Source organism: Melospiza georgiana, chromosome 4 (genome assembly GCF_028018845.1).
Source record: "Melospiza georgiana isolate bMelGeo1 chromosome 4, bMelGeo1.pri, whole genome shotgun sequence".
Classification (NCBI taxonomy): domain Eukaryota; kingdom Metazoa; phylum Chordata; class Aves; order Passeriformes; family Passerellidae; genus Melospiza; species Melospiza georgiana.
This window is the reverse complement of record NC_080433.1, coordinates 68,076,811-68,098,281: the sequence shown is the minus strand read 5'-3', so window position 1 is coordinate 68,098,281 and position 21,471 is coordinate 68,076,811. Positions and strand designations below refer to the sequence as shown.

Genomic DNA, 21,471 nt, shown 5'->3' with positions numbered 1-21,471 from the left:
ATCTGCTTAATAACTGTCTATATTTGTGAGAATAATACTATTACTTCATAATGTAATTCTGAAGTCAATGGAAGTCATCAAGATGGATTATTCTGTCAGTGAAAAATGCCCCCAAGTAGTTTGGTGTTTTCCTAAATAGCAAAAAAAAATTCACTTTAAAACTTCCCTAAAGGAATGACATTGCTAGCAATTTCATATTTTGGATCATTCTGTACACCACAAGGGGATTACAAAAAGACAGCTCCTTCAACAAACCTATTTTGGCTTGTTTTTTAAAGTTCCTCATGAACAGAGTTTATCAGCCCTAAGCCATAACACTTATAAAAACAGTGTAATGGGAGCTCAGGTAATATTTAAATTACAATGAATGACAAAACAACTCATCAGTGAGTTAAGGTTTTATCCAATGTCTATTTTACAGGCAGGAAAAAGGTTAATTTTCCTTTCAGTTCAGGTAGCACAAAAGCTGATACCAAAGTTCTAGCACTATAAATTACATGGCCAAGAAAAAAAACAGAGTAAGCACAGTTCTGTGGCCAGAAAAACTCACATAGTGATTTTAATTCCTCAAGTACTTACTTAAATCCTAGAACTGTTAGACAGAAAGCTAGAATCTCTAATAAAAATCAAGTCAAGCTCAAATTTATAATCAAAGAACACTGTAGAGGGAAATTACTTATTTGGAAACAATTCACAAGCTATTTTGTACCATAATCTTTTATTACAACCTAATTAGAGTAGGCAATTACACAATATAAAAAGTCAGGAAGATCCCGAGTAGACTGTGTAATGAAGATCAATATTGACTATAAATAAATATTTGAGCTAAACAGTAAAATGCTGCATGCTACAGTGAAGTCTGGCTTGAAAAAAAGCAAAATCAATTCTGTTTTTGAAGGAATGATCACATCTCTAGAATTTTAGCAAAGACTTCTACTACACACTCAGGTTGTGACCAGAATATTCTATAGCCTCAATGGCATTTAAAGGAACAAAGTCAGTATGTTTTTACCGAGATAAAGAAACCAAGCAATACTGGATGATCTCTCTTCACATAGTGTAACATCAGAATCACTCATCTTAAGGGTGGAGAGAACATTAAACCCAAGCCAGTTATTACCACTGTGAATAAATACCACCATCCTTTTTTCTAGCAGTCTGGCAGCTTACGAAATAAACAAGGAATCTAAAACAATACCAAGAACAATAGGCATTAATAGGAAAACAGATTTTAATGCTGTCAAAATGGCAATTCCATGTAAGAAAAAAATTGCCCTTGGAGAAGAAAATAAGGGGTCAGAAAGCACAGTCAGCAAACAAACCTGGCTCTATCAAACAAAGCTAAGAAACACAGATACTCAAAATCTGCAACGTCTCAAGAATTTTGAGGCTTGCACACATCCTTGGTACAGTGAGTATCTGGCAAGCTAACACACACAGCAGTGTGTTTTAAACTGTGCCTGTATATTCTGGTGATGGATTCCCATGCTTGGTAGTTTCATACATTACAGAAAATGGATCCAGCATCACTGTAAAGGAGAACAAAACCTGCTGCCACTGCTTTACTTATTGAATCTTTTATATTCTACAAATACCACTTTGTTTAAATCTCCTCCTGAGATATGCTATTTCCAACAGTGTATGGCAAGCAAGAAATGCACATTAAAAGAAAGAAGATTACATCCAGCAAAAAAGAAACACTAGCCATGAAACACAGTGAGAGGAAGGCAGTTAAAAACAGCAACTCCAACAAAGCAAACAAGCCTATGCCCTCCAAATTACCTGGATATTTCCCGGAGATAAACAGTCTGCATTGCCTTCTTCAGATGAGGTTCAATGTTCTTCCAGAGTTTGCGGGTGTCGCGTTCATTTGCTGCAGCAAGCCAGGATCAACTCTGTTAACATTTAACTCATACACCACTAAAACTCATCCCTGACACCTGAACAGTCACAGGCATGGCACAGCCTAACAGCCTGACTCTGACCTGCTGCTTTAGCATGATGCACCATCACCATCCATCCAGCAAGCAATGCTGCCACACGAGGCTGTTTCTCTGTGACTGTTCTGAGATAATCTCAAGATTATCAGCTTGACAAAACCTCTCCTCTTGGTTTCTTTCTTCTCTTAGCTTGACAAAGAAATAACTTAGCCCATTACTTTGTCAAAGTCCTGATGGTTGAGTGAGGAGAAAGACTAATAGGAAGCAGGAAAGTTTCAGGGTATTTCCACCTTTGCTTCCTAAAACACCACCACCAAATAGCAGGTACTGCTTCTGCTGCAGGTGCTAATGACTGGGTACAACTGGAGTGAGCACTGCTGCTGTGACCTGAGACACCACTGTGCCACCACAGCACAAGGATCAGAGCAGAGTCCTCACCAAAACCCACTGAGCAGCACCTGCTCTCTCACACACCTCTCCAGTTACAGACACAGCCTTACCTTCCCCTCTGACCACTGGCTCACAGTATTTGGCAAAATTGAGCGCTGCCTACAGAAAGCAGAAATGGAACACATTAAAGTACAATCCATCTGATCCAGCTACAGACTATAACCAGCAGGGTAATTATCTCCTTTGCAAAGCCAACAAATCCTTTGAAGTCAATAATTATGCCACTTGCTTACAAACATTATACTGTCACAAATGGCAACATTTTTGTACTATAAAATACAAACAGAAGTAATCTATCACAGGTTACATGGCTTTGAGCTCAGCAAGATCTGTTTATCATACTCAGACAGTGCATTTTTTTTTAACTAACATAATAATTTATCATTATAAATGCAATAAAGATGTTACAATGAACTTTTCTTTCTCCCTTCACTTTCAGATAAAACTTTCCATTCCAGGAGAAGTTCAGCACACTTAAACACAAGCAGAAATGATTTTTTTTTTCAAAAATTATTTCTTTAAAAACATGCTAGCATATTCCATATGCAAATAACTCCTTTTGCCTAAAGTAAGATTAAGAGATTTTTGAGAACACTATAAACAAGACTTTCTTCTAAAATGTTTAAATCAATATCACACAGAATTTTGTAAAATACCAATCCTCAGAAAAAGATTCTCTTTTTGTCCTACTGCACTTACATAAATCTCTGTGCTAATATACAAAACTCAAAGTGTAACATCCATATATAAATCTAACAAAATTCCAGAATGTATTATTAATAATCACACATAAAAGCATACACATTTAGAGTATATTAGACACTAAGGAGGTCAGAAACCTGCATTCAGTTGTGTCTGTCACTATCTTCCATAGAAGAGACTTGCCAACCACAAAGAATTTAGGGTCCAATCACATAAGTATTTTCATAGTGCTGCCCAATCAAATAGTGCATCTAAACCTAATGAAATTCTCATAAGCAGAGCCCTCAAGTACATCTCTGCAAGAACTGTGACCCTGGTTTCCATTTCTGTCTCCAGCAATCTCATTTGCATACAAAACCTGTATGGTTTTATACGAACAGATAAGTTCAGCTGAAATTTAGCAGCATGTTCCTGAGGGAAACACAGGCAGAACATGCAGATCATCTCTGGAGCACTGATTTCTTCACTGATAACATCGAACTTGTAAAATTTCCTCATACAGGTAATTAAATAATTGGATTAAGATAATGTTGGTAATTGTTAATAAGCTTGTACAAATGTCACCATCAAGTAACTTAATTCTCTTCTGTTAAGCTTGTTTACTATTACATTATGTGGTTAAAACACCTTTTTCTAAGTACTTTCAATTGATTACCAGAAAACTAGACAACACTGGAAGCCCTTTACAGCCACAAAACAACTGCAACCTTTGTTATGGATTTTAAAGGCAGCTACATTTTAAGCTAACACATTCTCAAGAGGGCAAATTTACACCAGATATAAGAAAGACTTTTTTTACTATGAAGGTGGTGAGACACTGAAACAGGCTGCCAGAGAAGCTGTGGATGGCCCTTGAAGTTCTGAAGGCCAGGCTGGATGAGGCTTTGATCAATCTGGTCTAGTAGAAGTCATCCCTGCCCATGGCAGGGGAGTTGGAACTTGACCTTTAAGGTCCCTTCCAACCCAAACCATTCTATAATCTCTAATTATTCCTTTGTCCACATTCAACAATAAGTCTAGACTTTCATTTGAAAAAAAGATCACAAAACAAAACAGCAACTCTCAAGAAGCTCATCTCACCAGATGCCGAAGTTCCTTCAGGTCCCTACAGACCATGTAGAAGACACCAAGCAAAATATTGATATATGCAGCATAGAAATCTGCAGAATATTCTGGGGGATGATTCTGAGACAAGATCTTCTGCAGATGTCCTGTTTAAACAAAAATAAATTTTGCCGTTTTCAAGCCAACTTAATAAATCGACCACGTTTGTGGAAAAACAAACAATACCCATCACTAAAAAACCCCAACAAAATCCACCAAAAGCTACACTGATTTGAAGAACCAGCAAATGTAATTGAATTAAAACATCCCTTGGAGATGTTCTGGAAAGTAGAAAAAAACAAGATCTTTACAGGTTGTGTGAATACAGACTTGTACATTCCAGTAGCTGTTACATATTCTGGGCTCTGTACAAGGCACACTGATAAAGCTGGAAAAACTTTTGAATGTCCTTTGACAGAGTGTTATATAATCCCCAAAAAGCAGATTAAAAAATGAGTTTACCTATGCTGTAGTCTGGAAAATACATGGTGAATGGCTCAAAGCAGCCCATGTTTGGACGGAACAGTTCCCACACTATTTCACTGAGCAGAATGACTGTCACATTTCTGTCAGTCTACACAGGGAAAGAAAAAACCACATGAGAGAGTGACAAGCAGGGAAATAACAAAAATCCAGTGCATGTTAGAGCATCAATCAAAAAATTATTCTTCTGACTCTTCTGTTTCAAAAATCATTAAATTTAAAGTTTATTTCTATACTAGTAATTTGCATTAAAGCTTCAGCTGGCCTAATCAAGCAGATCATACATTTGCAAATCTTTATAATTATATGATATTTGTCTCCAACCCCTGCCATTTCACTGACATGTAAGCTTTCTGGGGTGATATAATACCAAGTAGATTCCACCCCAAAATTAAGAGAACATTTTACTTCAATAATTAAACAGAGATCTTTGGGGCAAACAGAAAAAGTTAAAAAGTAAAAAGAAAACTCAGTGCCTCTAGAACCAAGATATCTTTTACTTTATTTAAAAGTCAATCTGGTCTTTAAAGACAAACACATAGACCTCCCAAACTAAAAATGTAATATTACCTGTTTACTCTCCCAACTGTTTTGCTAGTTAATAACAGTGGAGCTGTTTATAGTAATATATTTTTGTAATTAAGTTTTTATTGACAGAATGCCTGCTTCTGATTGGATGTTTTGATCAATAGGTAACAAAATGCTTCATATTAAAAATTACATTGTTTTATTTTGGCAACCCTTCAAAATATTAGCTACTTAATGTGAAGCTAAAACTACCTGTGAAGATAAAGTGTCATTTTCCTCTTTGCAAGGTTTTTGCAACCCTACTAAAAATTCTGCCTAACAAAAGATGCTTTTAAATATTGTTCTTCAAGAAAGACATTTGAAAACTATTAAGGCACCTCCATAAAACAAAAGGAAGGGACCTGATTGAACTGACAGTGCTGTGAATGACTTGAAAGACATTTAAATGCTATTCCCTTCCCTGAAATGTAATGAAAATCTTCTTTTTTAGTTACTTTTCCACTTCTTGGTGAAGCCGCACCCACCCATATTCTTTACTGTTCCTTCTTTGTTTTTATGGAACATAAGTATTTTCTTTGCTTTCAACAAGAAAGTACCTTTCTGCATTTCTTTCAGCTGGTTTCCTCTCCCAGAACTCCAAATGTTTCAGCTGACAGAAGTGCTAATATACACTCAGCTCACTTCCTGACTGATCATCCAGATGAAGAACTTCAGTACTCAGAGAAATCAAGCATCCATTCCCTTTTCTTCAGCACTGACCTGCCAGTCCCACTGTATCCTTCACTACTACTAGAGGTGTTCCTGGCCTCCTTTCACTCCAGTTAAGGAAGACATGCAAGAGATTTGCTCCTACAACATTGCTCTGCAACACTGGCTGCACAACTGTTTTAAAAAGCCTCAGTCCAGAATCCAGAATTTAAGCAACTGGAATATCAGCATTGAAGACAACAGATTTGTTTGGAGGTTAGTTTTGAATCTGGGACTGTTCCTCTGCCATATATAAATCTTAGTCTATGGGGTTTTGATCCCTGAACAGCAATGACAGACCCAAGTCTGCCTCCCTTCCCTGCAGAACAGGTTGTTTCTGCTTCAAGAGCAGCCTAATCCAGAACATGGGCAGAACAGACAAAAAGAGGCAGAAAATGCACCAGCTGTCAGGATTAAGAACACAGCTGTGAATCAATCTTCATTCAGTAGAGAAATCAATGTGACCAGAAGATTAAGAGCACCACACAAAAGCTTGAGATAACAAGCATAATTTCAGCTATTTACATGTTCAGATATTTCAAAGTACCAGCATCTTACAGTTTTGTCTTCAGTTTCTTTTCAGGGAATGAACCATTTTTGCTTATTTCAAGGCAAAAGTTTTGATGCCTCAGAAGCAAGAAAGGAAAGCACACTGTGGTTTACTCCAATCAGAAACTTACTGAGGCACAATTCCAGGAGAAGTGTGAGAAAACTCTCTAGCAAGTCAAAGCACATTCACAGCTGCTGAGCTGTGCAGCACCAGCCAAATGAAACAGCTGGCAGTCTCCTGAAAATCTCATTCTTCAAAAGACAAATAACCTAGAAAAGACAGCTATATATCTGACACAAACATTCAAAGATTCTACACATCAAACATTGTAAATAAGATATCATTAACCACAACTAAAAAAAACCAAAGGGGCTAAGAAAAATCTCACAGTTTTTAGATTCTAGTTTGGTTTCTAGTTTTGACCACTGTTTTGAGGGAGTTTTGAGGGGCTTAATTTTTCAACTTTTCTCATGTAAAGAATCATTTATCTTGATCTGTGAGCCCGGATGTACAGGCACCACATGTTCAGTTACTTTCAACAGGCAGGACACATACAATAATTTCTTTCCAAACACTCACCAACTCTTGAAGCCTAAGAAATGCTGGCAGGATGTTTGCTTCCATTTCCCTCAGCTGTTCTGCTCTATCCAGAACCTTTCAACAAAACAATGATATTATATAGACAAACTCAACTCCCACCCTCACATGGATTTAAAATGAATTCTTAGCTGCTGGGAACTGAATTGGAGAGATTATTGCTTCAAATATGCTTCCAGGAAGCCCAAGCAGCTCTGCATCTAAAAAAGCATACAGTCCCTAGACAAGCAACATTCTCATGCCTTATGGCAGGAAGAATTATTATTTAAGTCCAGTTAGGAATATGACAACAAAGTCATGATATCCTTAACAACTACTGAAACCTCCATTTTTTTCCAAAATTCTTCTCATGTTTCAAATTTTCATGTAATACAGTAAGACTGTAACCACATGCTTACTCCAGGAGAGTTGTGTTTTCCTACCATTATATGATTTTTCAGAAACAAATAAGAGCTGGTATTCTGAATTTTGAGAGAAACTTTTCTTGCCATTGTTTGCAGCCTAGGAATTTACAGGATTTATTGTAGGCAAACCTCACATAGCAGTAACAGATGTAGCAAATGTACAGCTTAAACAAGAAACACCTTAAGCAAATCACATTTTAGAGTCTGAAGAATTAAAACAGAAGCATGAAGACATCCATGGTTACACTTTAGCAAAAAAATGTGTATTTCCAGCACACCTAAAATCTTGACATAAATGAAAAAAGAGAATAGAAATACATTTCTTTTGCAGCTTATTTACTACTTGCAATATAAATCTAAATTCTGAAGCTCGTTACTTCTTTAGAATTATTGCTCTTGAGATATAAACTATAGGTCTGTAGAAAACTATGTTTTCTATCCTATTACATATCTTCTTGCCATGAAAATCATACAACATCTATCATTTCTGTTGCCCACAATAAGGAAAAGAACTTTATGTGAACAACCAAACATTTTCTGAAAATATTACTTCAGAATCCCACCACACAAATCTGAAAGAACTATCTCTGCATCAATATCTCACACTTTGTGAATTTATTAAAAAATACAATGTATGATTTTATATTGAGATCTGCATGTGGTTCATGTAATATGTGGCTTCAGGAATGAAGAGTGCTTTACACTACAGACCAAAGAGTGGCTATGTATTTTTACTAATAAAATACTGCTTATTGGACCCAGTGACTTGTAGCTACCAAACACAAAGCTTTAAGGTCTTGATCTAAGCATAAAATATTTTTTAGTTAAATGGGAAACTACAGTTCCTACTTACAGGAAAATGTCTAGTGGTTCATAGAAACAGCCTTCCTCCAGGTCTATAAATCTATGTGTTATTCTTTGGTGTCCATATAGACTTGCCCCTCTTCAATTTTTTAAAATAGCCTATACTTTCAAAAACTGGCTGCTCACTTACATTTAAAAAGTAGCTTGATACTTCTGTAAAGTGTATATTGTAAATCTATGAATGGCAACAAGTTATGTCTACTCCAATTTTTCAGGTAGTTAAAATGAATAAATTCATTTTTCATAAGTAATCACAAGCATTCAGCACCTATGCTTGGGTTAAGAGAAACATTTAGAATCCTTTGCTTGAAAGTAAATATTCATCTTGAGTTACCCTGAGTTAATTGAGCTGAAATATTACATTATTTACTCCTAAAATGAAATGGAATAAGTGAGCATTGCCAGTTTATGTCACCAGCATGCTGGTCTTCCATCAATCTCAATTTAAACCACTCTACAATAAATCCAGATGACATAGGTTAATAAATATGAATTGATTTCTCCCATTCCTGTCTGTTCCCATGCAGAATGCAACTGAAATACTAATTTAATACTTAATTCTTCTGAGGCAACAACTATTTTCATGATTCAATTGAAGCTTTGTAGTTATTTTAAAGCTTTACTTTCTACAACCATTGTTCAAGAACTTTCTAATTTTCTGTGTGATGCCCATTTTCATAAAATACATGAAGAATTCTTCAATTATGTAAAATAGTTTTTAATCCAAATACTAATCTGAAAGCAAGATTTTACTGCAAGAAGTATTATGTGAAATACACTGAATGTTATTAGAGAGATAAATTTTTGTGTTTATGGAATTGCTGAAGAATGTCAGTATCACTTTTGTGACAGTAAGCTGACCTACTTCTATTTATAACTTTTTATCTGTTTTAAGCATTGGTACATTATTTCCTTCATTCCATTTCTAAGAATTATGTCAAATTTATTAACCTTGTGACCTATAGGAAACCATGAGATAGTACTGTTTCCACTGAACATGATATGAAGTTATTTAACTCAGTGGCAAAGTATTTTTAAATGGGAATAAAACACATTTAACTACAGCCTGTGAGACAGAATGAAGAATGTTCAGTATAATTATGAATTTCTTGTTTGACTGCAAAAGCACCCCAAAGCAGTATGAGCACATTGACAGCTTAATGACCCTGGGTAACCACACTGCACGTTTCTTACAGCAATCAATCTTACCCATGTTCTTGTTTTCTTAAATAATCAATTTCAACTCTTTTTTAAAAAAAACTTAATTTCTACTGCTGGCCTAAATTTTCAGTCTGAATATTCTGCAGGTTCACACTATATATATATATACACATTTACACATCACTAATGCTACAGCTTTCATATTGTCCTTCCATCAGACTTCTTGTATGACTGAAATTTGTTTCCATGTTCATCTCTAAGCACAATAAATGCTGCAAATTTTAACTCCTTTATGTAGTTAAGATTATCACAGTAAAAAACCCTGAAGACTTAAACCAAATTCTAGGGTTCTAGTATTACACTGATTCAATTGTTCCTGCAGCCTAAATTCTGATTATTTTTCCTGCAATCTGCTATTCATTCCACTTGAGCATATCACCAATTTTTTCACTGCAGTCTTTTTTTTTTCCATCCTAATTTTAAAACTATAGGTCCTGTTTCTGAGGGCCACATGTGTAGCTGAAGATGTAAGATCTCAAAAGCATTTTTATAGAGGAAGTTATGCATTTTAATTCCTTACTATTATCCTTAAGTTCTATTCTAGCAAACCAAGCCTTGTTTTGCATTCTCCATGTTCCCTTCTGCTCTGTTGCTCACCTCTGCTTTCTCATTTGTGATGCTATTTTCACAAGGAAACAGATAAGCATGACTTGGTAATAATAAAACAAATATAGGCTCTCTATATTTAAAGATTTTGCAACACTATTACATCCCAAATTTAAATGTGTGGTATAATTTATGTTCATTATTAGTTATGCCATAGAGTTTGTGTGTAGGAAAAAATCTAAAACCAGGAGGAGAACAGAACCTCACCTAAAGCCTGTAAGCCAACAGAAAGAATCTGTCAACGGGTTCTGAAAGAGCTCTAGTGAGAAATTTAGTGCAAACTGCTCTATAAAACACACATTTCACATACAAATTATCAATAGCCATCACTCATACTCTCTCAGCAGGATGGGACTGGACCTGAAAATGAAATGACTTACAATGTAAAATGTTTGATCTTGAAGCTCCTGACTGGCCAGAGCTTGTTTAAAGAGACGAACAAAGTCATTCAAAGTGTCACAACGCACAGGAGAGCTCTGCTCTGTGCCAGAGGGACAGCTCTGCAGCTGGCTGAGAATTTCTTCTAGCAGAAGTCGTGATGTAAAGTATTCCACACAGTTCACAAACACATGAGGAAGCTGAAGAGAACAAGAAAAATTACACAACTGTTTGGCTTTTTCAGGGTAAATACTCCAGGAAGAGTTTTCTCTTCTATATGAGAGAACCAAAGAAACCATACCCTGCCAACAGAATATAGTGCAAGCAAATACCAAAATAACTTGTTAAAAAAGATCAATTATGTACCTAGTCAAAATATTATGTATCACAAACTGAAGAGAGAGCTGATGAATCTTCAAATGGAAGCATACCTTCCAACTATTTTTAAACACTGAAGCACATCATATCCTTTAACTATGTTGAAAAATTGTGAGCAATACATAAAAAGAAAACCAAACAGCATTTAGATCAAAGAAATTTAGACAACTGTAAGACATAACAGTATCATAAAATGGTTTATTATGAATTACACTGTCTAGAAAACACAGACATCTCAAAAGAAGTAATCTCCCCAGCACACTCCCCAGAACTACTGTGAATGCTTTTGGCATTCAATGCAGACAAATGATAAAGTGTAAGCTTCTGTATCTAACTCATGTCATCAGCATGATGGTGCAGAACATTTTCAGAAAACCAGATCTTTCCAAGCAAACAGTGAGTGAAAAAAACAGAATATGAGATATATTATACACATAACTTTAGTAATATTGAAAATCTACAGTAATTTGTCTTTAAATAGAAGGCACTATAACCCATAAAATATCAATGGTCAAACCTACCTATGGCAAAAAAAGATAAGCTATGTCTTAAAAATAGGGCTGCTAGAAAATTATCTGCACAACTCCATAATCTCTGGTAAGGGAGATGCTCTTTTTCACACTGAACATTAAAACCTCTGGAAAACATTAGTCACTGGGATGCAGGAATGTGGTTGTCTATAAGAAACAAAAAAATCCAAGTACTTCATTCCAGTCTTCCTACTGAAATATGATTCAGCAGCTGTGGGGAAGTGTGGGTACACGCTGGCAATCCACTCACACAGCACATAATAAAAAGCTTTCCCATGATTTTGAGCACCAATAAAAGGAAAGGGCTACATCACCAAAAAGCAAAAAGCAGCTACTCCAAGTGCTGCACCTCCATAGCAGCAGGAAAGCTGGGTGCCTCAGATGTGACTCACATCACCACAGCACACAGGAGACACCCCCATGTGGCACAAGAAGTTCTGCAGAGCTGCTCAGAGCAGCACTTCCCAGGGCCTGGCCACACCTTTGGAGATGCTGCAAGAGGGCAGCTCAGTAGGCAACCTCATGCAAGAGGATGATAAACCCCTGCCTCCTACTCCTCTCCCTCTGCAGAATTGTTAACCAAGGGGGTTTCTGCATAAAACCTGCAGATAAAGTGATAAGGTCACTCTGGACAAGCTGATAATATCCAAGCTATAGAAACATACCAGTAGAAATTAATGGTTCAGGCATGAAATGAGTACCTGTCATTGGATTTAAATCCCTGAATTTCATGTCTGACAAAGACAGAGATATTAACAGATCTAGACAGAAATTTCTGTAATGACACCCTTGAACTCAGGAGGACTTTAAAACATGTTTTGGAAAAAAATTAAAATAAGGAGTCAATGGAGCTACTTCAAGCTAAGTCATGGCGACAAGATGAACAATATTTGCCTCTTTCCTTATCTTTTTTAAACTTCCTTTAAAAAGTTATTATAATTTATATTATGTCTCAGTATGCACAGTTTCATTTTATCCTAAGTGGCCTAGTGAGCAGAGTGATGCACTCATGACACAGTAAGTGGAGGAGAAGAATCAGGAAGGCAGAAATGGCTGAGGAAACAAACCCTTTTGAGAAAGTAGAGGCTATTTTGAGAAATCATGGTTATAAAGTGTAAATTCAATATCCTTCATGACCCTTCTTACCTGTAAGGTAGTTAGAAGAGTTTTCATCACATAAGTTTTTCCACTAGATGTGTGTCCATAGATAAAGATGGATGGAAAACTAAACTGCTGACGCTAAGGGGAAAAAAAAAATTGTTGTTGTTTCAATTCTTCTTCTTTTCATTCAACAGATACAACATTTAACAATGAACTTTCCCCCTGAAAGAAAAGTTATCTCCTAATTAAAGCATTAAATACAAACAGCAATTATTATAGAATCAGCAAGATCAAGTTTTATGTTAGATCTTTACTGAAATGCTGGGGAGTAAGTTGCAAGAATCAAGTATCACATAACTGCCAATGAAACTGCTCCAACAAACAACAAAAACACACACACACAGTGGGCTTTTCATTCAAATTAGTCAACTAACTGAAACAAAACCTTGGCAAGCACAAACTGCAAGCCATACATTCCCCTAGCTTCTGCAAACACTACAAACTGCCTTTCTTTTCATTAGGACCAAGCAGAAAATAATTAAAGGGCATGAAGGAGGAGATGGTAAAGCTTGCTCTTCTTTCACAAGGTAATATCTGATGTATCTATTCATGTAATGGTCCTGATGCTGTTAATTTCATGTCATTTTCTTAAGATGCAGGGAAATAATGGAATTATTATTTTTCTCCATTCTGAAGAGAAAATCTGACAGGTTTTCACACAGGTGAAAATGAAAACACAAGTTTTTGTTTTAATTTCTAAGAATATAAGTATATTGACTTAAAAACGAATACAAAAATAAAATTGACACTTTTAATGAAAAATAATAGTCAATTTAGGCAAGATGAAACACTCCTGTGGCAAGACATGCGGGTTTGAGTATCTGCACATTGATCAAGAACTGATCTATTTTTAAGAAGAGTTGTGTCCACTATGCTTGTAACATACATAAAACTTGAATACTGTAATTTGATGTTACTATTATTAGTATCCATAATTAAAGACAGAAAACAGATACTAATTTCCAGTTTGTTACTGAATGCAAGCAGACATTCTGCAAGCAAACTGCTTATAAGCTTGCAGATAAAAATCCCCATTACTTTTTACCACAGCTTTGTGAAGCAGTAACAGAATCATTTAACAAGCCAGTGGTTTCTAACTCTTACAACCAGCCTCAAAAATACTAAGAATCAGAACAATTTAGTGTACTTAGAATTCAGACATTTAGATTAGATTAAGAGGTCAAAACCAAACAGAATTTCTATGCTGACACTGAAAAAAATTACTTTAGGTCTAGGAGGAAGAGACTCACTGCCTAGTAATAACTGGCAAGGACAGAGGAGAGTTGTGGCAAAATCAGAATTCAGAGAGGCAAAGACACAAATAGCTCTAAGTTTGTTTAGGTCCTTCCAGCTGCAAGACATCCTTTAACCTTCCAACACTAATGTTAAAGATGGTAACAAAAAATAAAACTTCAACAAAGAGGCAACCAAAGCATGCTCTCAGTTATTACCACGCCTGAGTGGGTCGCAGCTGGTGATAGAGAGACAGTGAGTCTTGTGTCTTGATCAGAAGGCTTGATTTATTAAGATATTATATATAATACATTATGACTATACTAATAGAATATAGAGAGAGGTTTGCAGAGCACCTAGGCTCGGCTAAGAATAGATAGAAAGAATCTTTAACAAAGTTGTGGCCAAGGACTCAGTCCCCTAGCTTGCACTGGTGATTGGCTCTTAATTATAAACATAGGAAATGAGCCAATCAAGGTGTCCCTGTTGCATTCCACAGCAGCTGATAATAATTGTTTCCCTTGTCTTCTGAAGCCCCTGGCCTCCAGAAGACGCAGAAATCCGAAAGAAAGGATTTCTGTGCAGAAATGTCTGCGACACTCAGTGACATCCCAAAAGCACCCTTAAATTTCTGTTCTCCCCCTGAGGCAGCAGAAGGCCTTTGCTGCAGTCAGACACAGAACACAAGGGCACTACCTCGCCAAACAGGGACAGCAGCGTGGACACCTGGGACTCCCGGCAGGGCACCAGACCCTCCAAGTGGAGCAGGTCAGCTGCTGGGTATGCTGGGTGCTCCAGATTGGGCATTCTGACCTTCCTGCAGTTGGGCACCTACACATGCACGTCCTTCTGAGGTGCAGAGACAGGAAATTATCTGGAAAAGAAAAAGTTTCCATTATCATCTGCTTCTGTACACAGAAAAGGAAAAGGAACGCGGTTTGACAGAAAATCTGAACAGACATTCTAGCTCAAGATAAAGGTGTGACTATGACAGACTGAAAAAGACTTTGGTAAAAGTGGACTTAACTATGTAAGGCATTATACAAACATTTCCACACCAGACAAAACCCAAAAAAGCAACTCAAAAGGGAAAGGTATACAGCATGTGAGCAAATCAATACAAGAATTATCCTAGTTTACTTAACTGAGGAATTACACATTCAATTCTGGTTTAATATACATTTAAAACTAGCAAGAGAATAAAAATGAGTAGATTAGTCACAGATCACCACCTCCCTGAACAGCCAATAAACAAGGATTTACAAACAACAGGAAAGAGGTAGGACAGAAGGAAAGATAAGGATGACACAGTAATAGATCTCTGGCTGCTAACGGGAATGCCAACCCCATCTTGAAAGGAGCACGGGCATGTGAGGAAAATCCAACTGATAGTAAAGACTGGAAATACTCCTTAAAAATAGTAGGAGTCCAAACCAGTGACACAAAACTAATAGCAATGCCAATCTACCTTTTAGACAAGGACCAGATAAGGAAAACAAAGCTCTTGACTGCTGTAACACTGGCAAGGCTGGGTTTTAATGACAGAATACAGAAAAACTCCTCCAAGATATTCTTTGCACTTCCAAAAGATGGTACCTTTACCTGTTGTGATGCAGAGAGAACTGAAATGACCCCAACAGCTGGATTCTGACTTTGTCAAACACAACCTGACAATCAAAAACAAAGTTTAGAAATTTTATTAAGGCAATAAAGATATCAACTGACAGGATTATCTTCATGTTATCAAGACAAAGATAATAAACAAAGCACTGCCAATTGTTTTAAGTGTAAGTATTTACAGACAAATACATTATGCAGGTTATAAGTAAAACAGCACAGGAAAAAAGTACTAGGTCAGCAGAAGGAAATCAGGAATTGCAAGGTAAAGGGAAAACAAACTGTTCTGAAAGAAAAATGGAGTAGTGGATTGCACTAACAGGAGAGCTACTGGGGTACAAGGAGGTTTGTAAATATAAATGTATTTATGGAAATACCTTGAAATAAAGTTCCTTTGGGACCAATCTCTGGTCAGTATTTCCATAAACAGATTTGAAAAAATATTTTTTCTTTTGTTTTTACACTTTGCCTTCAGTGTCTTCTAAGGTAAAAGCTGGGATTGTAGAATCAACAGAAATATAAGTGGAATTAATGAGGAAAAAAAGGATATCCCTGATGACATAAGTAATTCAGTACTTGTATTACACCTGCTTGAAAAGTAGAAAAGTAATCACATCACACACAAGTACTACAGTTAGATATCAAGAAAGTAAGTCAGAAGTAACTTGAAAAATAAGTTTATTTATAAGTCAATCACATTTAAGTATTGGAAATCAAAGTAATGCTGCTGTCAGGGGCAAAAAAAAAAAAACAACTCAATCATATGTATCAGGCAAACTATTTCCTATACACAGAATCACACAATGAGCCTTGGTCCATTTTAACAGCTTTGAATGGGCCATTGTATCTATTCAAAATGGAACGAAGACACAAAAAACCAAACAGCTTGATTAAGGCTGCTATCTAAAAAGTTAGCTAGGTATTTCAAGGATGAAAAGAAAAAAATTATGACAGGAGCCTCTAAAAGCAAGGACAAAAAAGTGGGGGAAAAGTTCTAGAAAAGGCTGAAAAACTTGTGTAAATTTGAGGAGGAAAAAAAAAAGACAGCCCTTTTGCTCCACTGGCTACATGAGAACAGGGCTTGACTGTGTCCCAAATATATCTAAAGCCATAAAGCACTTCAGCTTTCCAAGGCCACTTCCAGGCAAACTTCCCTGGGGAAGCACAAATCGCCTGCTGACTGCAGGGTCTCTGCTTCTCACACACCCCTGCAAACGGCAACTTTCACCAAACATTTCACACGTCCCAGCCCATTTTCAGCTTTTATATCAGGATGAAAACCTACATCTCTACTGGTTATACGCAGGTGTCTTAATCTGCAAGCCCATTCACGAGCTCACAAGAGAAAGGACGCCCAGAGCAACGTGTTCACAAAACAATTCATTTAGATTAAATGCCAATGATAACAAAAGGTAAGTATCAGCCAAAGCTTGAATTCAGGATGTTCCAGCCCGGGGAAAGTTGTACGTTTGACTCCAGCCAGATCAGGAAGGTGCCAAAATCAATTTTCAGGCTGAGACCGAGTAAAGCTGTTCAGAGTACAAGTTAAACTTCATGGCGGAACTTAATTATTTACTAGGATTTCTCTCAACTCACTGGTCCCAAAATACCTACAGCTGGCAGCCTTTCCACACTCTAGCATAAAAAATAGCTGAATTTAAGAGATTAGCACGGTTCTCCGTCCCCCCCCAGGCCCTACAAGCCCCCTGGCCGGCACGGGCGCGCCTTGGCTGAGGGGGAACGACGACCCCCGGCCTCCATGGAGCGCGGCTTAAGGGCTCCTTCCGCCACGCGTGTGTGAGCCTGAGGGTGCTCCTGGCGTAGGGGGCGGCTCAGCCCGCGGCGGGTTTCGCTCCCGCACCGATTCCTACCGAGAAAGCGGAGCAGAAGCCCGTCTGCCCCTTCTACTCCTCACTACCCTCCGTCCTTCCTTCCCGCCCGCCACGGCTCCCCTCACCGGCTCCTCGCCCGCTCCCGCCGCCGCGCGCGCCGCCGTCCCGCCTCCTCGACCTGCGCGCATGCGCCGTGACCACAGCGCGTCCGCCTGGGGCGGGGCGGCCGTGAGGGGAGTCTGCCGCTTGCCCCGCCGGGTATCCTACCGGTTATCCTGTGTTATCCCGCTGAGAGACGCTGTGGGGCTCTCTGCCCCTTACCCAGCCGGGTATCCCCCGGGATAACTGGGAGGGCCGCTGGGGCACTCTGCTGCTCACCCAGCCGGGTGTCTCACAGGATATGCTGTGTTATCCCACTGGGAGAGGCGCCCGGGCACTCTGCCCGTGGGATACCCGTGGGGTATCCCACGGGATAGCCTTGTGTTATCCCGCCGGGGCACTCTGTCGCTCGCCCAGCCGGGTGTCCCACAGGATCTCCTGGGTTATCCCACTGGGAGAGCCGCTGGGGCACTCTGCCCTTTACCTAGCTGGGTATCCCAAGGGATTGCCTTGTGTTATCCCGCCGCGGCACTCTGTCGCTCACCCAGCCGGGTGTCCCACAGGATCTCCTGTGTTATCCCACTGGGAGAGCCGCTGGGGCACTCTACCTAGCTGGGTATCCCACGGGATAGCCTTGTGTTATCCCACCGGGGCACTCTGTCGCTCACCCAGCCGGGTGTCCCACAGGATCTCCTGGGTTATCCCACTGGGAGAGCCGCCGGGGCACTCTGCCCTTTACCCAGCTGGGTATCCCACGGGATTGCCTTGTGTTATCCCGCCGGGTCACTCTGTCGCTCGCCCAGCCGGGTGTCCCACAGGATCTCCTGGGTTATCCCACTGGGAGAGGCGCCGGGGCACTCTGCCGCTGCGGGAGCCCCAGAGCTGAGCCATTTCTCCCACAGGGACAGGCTTGAGGGTGTTGCAAAACGCGAAACATGTAAACTTTTCTTTCTTTGATCTTTGCATACTTTGAAATCCACTCAACAAGAAGGGAGAATTAATCCGTGAAAGGCTAGCAAGCTCTAAGTGGTGGGCAGATGTTAGAAAGAGAAGTTACTTGGTAGAGTTGCTGTGTTAAGGTGCAGGGCTGGCCATGTTCCAATGATCTCAGACCTCGGGGAGGTTAGCAAGGCTGGGAAGAAGGATGAATTACTGGCAATGGACACAGAGGATGCAGCATTTACAGGCCTCGAGGACAGTTGGCAGAACTAAGCAGAGATAAGCAAACAACTTTAAAAGCCAACTGTGCTAAATCAGCTCCGGCTGGGTAAAAAGTAATTCCAGCAGGGGCAGATGGTAACCATGGACCCAAGAAACCCCAGATCTAAAGGAAGAGAAAGTTTGAGCATGCGGACTAATTAGCATGAGAAGCAAGAGAATTATTGAGAATAATGAATACTGATTAATAAGAGAATTCTGTAGCTTGTAGGAAATGAACAGTAACTCCATTGTTCGCTAAAATGCATAAATAGTAAAAACTTTTGATAGTTGGGGTGTTTGATCTCTGGAATATCACCAAGTGCCCAGGCTTGTGCAACTCAGAAATAAATAATCAATGTCTTCTTGAGTGTCTAATTATTGGCTTATTGCATGCCAGGTAACAAATCTGATTTTTGTGGACAACTGGAGCCTGGCTTACACATATAAAGTGCACATAACTTACATCTATTCCTACAGAAAACTGCTTAAAGCCAGGTCTCTGGAGCCTCTGCTCCAGTCATGCTCTGAAAATACATAACCAGAGGTTCAAATTACAGCTGAAGTTCTATTATGCATAAGCAGTGCATGCTGTATTAGAGGGATAAATGTGACAACTGCATGCTGGGTTATGAAAACTCCAGTGATAAACTCCTATACTCAGAGTTGAGTGCAATGTTAAATAAGTAAATAAGACTTATGTGAATCAAGCATGGCTTATTTTTAGCAGTCAAGTTTTTTGTAAATATGCATGTACGTGCACAGTCATCATGGCTTGGCCTGAACAGTAGTTCAGATCTTTAGATATATGTTGTAAATTTATAGACCGAAACCAACCTGAATGGAATTACATAAAGAGAAGGAAAAAAAAACCCTAACTGATTTATGGTTATCTCTAACATATAGATAACCATATCTATACCATGGTATAGGTACCATGTATCTATACCATATTTGTGTAAAGTCTTGGGTTTTGGTTGTTCTTTTTGAATGGCTTACTATTCATCACTGTTTTGATAAAGCACAATAATATGGTGAAATTATTGTTACTGCTACTCAATTTGCATATATGTGAACAAAAGTTGTTGTATTACTAGTTCAGTCCGCTTCTTGATTTGTGATAAAATCTTTATTTGGAACAATAGATATGTTTTAAAGTGCTTAGCCTGTTCTATGCTTCCCAACAGAGTGAAATACTTTTCTTTTTTCTAGATTTTGAAATCATGGAATCTCTTGGGGCAGATTGCTCTGCATACAGATGGACCATGTTTCAGAAAAAATCCCAAATATAATAACTGAAAGAAGTCTCAGTGAGTCCACATTTGTATAGTTATGTGGGAGATTAAATTAAATACTTTGGAAGCAGTTCTTAGTGATGTTTGGAACTTGTATCTTCTATGGATGACTACTGAGCAAATCTGAAATTTGGTTTGGAGTTGAGCAAGAATCCTAAAACAAGAGGTCAGTTTTTAAACATGTAGTTTTCAATTCAGTGGTTCTGTTGGAGAATCAATGGTTCAGGCTGGGGTGCCTCCCAAGGTCACTTGAACACAACATAAATCCATTTTACCTCACAGAGGAGAGTCTCACTCTCCATGCTTGTCCCCACTTCCACTCATTTTCTGGTCCTAGGATTTAGGTGGGACCTCCATTCCTGTCTTGTTTAGCTTCTAGTCTGCAGTTCAAACAAAATACCCAATAACAATTCTACTTATTAATCCTGTGTGTCACCATTATTACTATGAGATAAAACTCAAAAATTGATTTCTGTATAGGTTTAATAGTTTAAAATCATTTAGGATATTGTTATTGATTGAAATGGTGGGACTATAATGCTATGTTTTTGTAGGACTTACCTGAAGTAACTACCACAGGATCCTGGACTCTAAACCTGCAAATTAAAAATGATCACAGAAGACCATTGAACAATTCTGCCATTTACTTGGGCACATCAGTGTCCATATATTCCTACAGAAAGTCTCTACTTCCCAGAAAAATTTCTTAAATTTAGTTAAGTGTGACTTTTATTTTCATTCAAGAGGCCAAAACTGTTTAGTAGCAGTTGCTAGAGATAGATTTCAACCTAAGTATGGTTATGTGCAGCATAATGAATTTCAGTTTAGATCTTTCATCAACACAGTTTTCGCTGATGTCACTCAATATGCATTTCTGAAGAGCTTTAAATTATTTCTTGATTTATACTAAGCTGTCACATGTCTTTTTATCTTATTTTGATTATGAGTTGCTTAGATACCAAATATAAAATGTAGCAAGCAGTAAACTGAGGCTTGAAATTTGCATGAAACAGAGCAGGAGATAGACCTTTCTCACTGTATTTGTGGTCTGGTATTTTATATTAACACTTTTTTCTTTGTGAAGCTTATCATTACAGGTAATGATTAATTTTCATTCAGGTTTTTGGATCCACAGTTCCAGTTCAGCAGCAAACTTTAAATATAGAATACTCACTCATTTGGTGCAAATCACTGGGATTCCTCATTTCTTGAACTTATGTATTTAAGTGAATTACAGGATTATGTTCTTTATATATGACTTTCTATATATATAAATGGAACCATGTATAGAACACATACATATTTATCTAGGTTCTGTATTTATGTAAAGCTATACAGAGGGAAATATGTGTATAGAACATGTGCAGTATTTTTTTTTTTATTTCTCCTTTTCTTTCCAAGATACATTTTACCAGAGGTGCCATTGTATAGGGTGTTATTGAGACTGCATCCAGATTATTTTTTAGCAGTCTCTTCCTATTCCAAAAAGTCAATTGCAGCTGACAAAGGTGCAGAAAAGCACTTTGACAAAGAGCAGGAAGAAATTATTACTGTG

General features: G+C 38.2%; 1 protein-coding gene across 1 annotated transcript in view; it reads right to left on the bottom strand.

Moving 5' to 3' along the window:
• ORC5 (origin recognition complex subunit 5) overlaps nt 1-17,433 on the bottom strand; it is a 66,706-nt gene extending 49,273 nt beyond the window's left edge. The window contains exons 1-10 of the mRNA XM_058023219.1: nt 17,365-17,433; nt 15,479-15,543; nt 14,573-14,750; nt 12,629-12,721; nt 10,577-10,774; nt 7,084-7,158; nt 4,659-4,770; nt 4,173-4,303; nt 2,441-2,489; nt 1,783-1,873 (exon numbers count right to left, since the gene is read on the bottom strand). Of these exons, the coding sequence (XP_057879202.1) occupies nt 1,783-1,873; nt 2,441-2,489; nt 4,173-4,303; nt 4,659-4,770; nt 7,084-7,158; nt 10,577-10,774; nt 12,629-12,721; nt 14,573-14,683 (860 nt within the window). The 5' untranslated portion in view covers nt 14,684-14,750; nt 15,479-15,543; nt 17,365-17,433. The remainder of the gene's footprint in view (nt 1-1,782; nt 1,874-2,440; nt 2,490-4,172; nt 4,304-4,658; nt 4,771-7,083; nt 7,159-10,576; nt 10,775-12,628; nt 12,722-14,572; nt 14,751-15,478; nt 15,544-17,364) is intronic.
• Nucleotides 17,434-21,471: the final 4,038 nt, after the last annotated feature.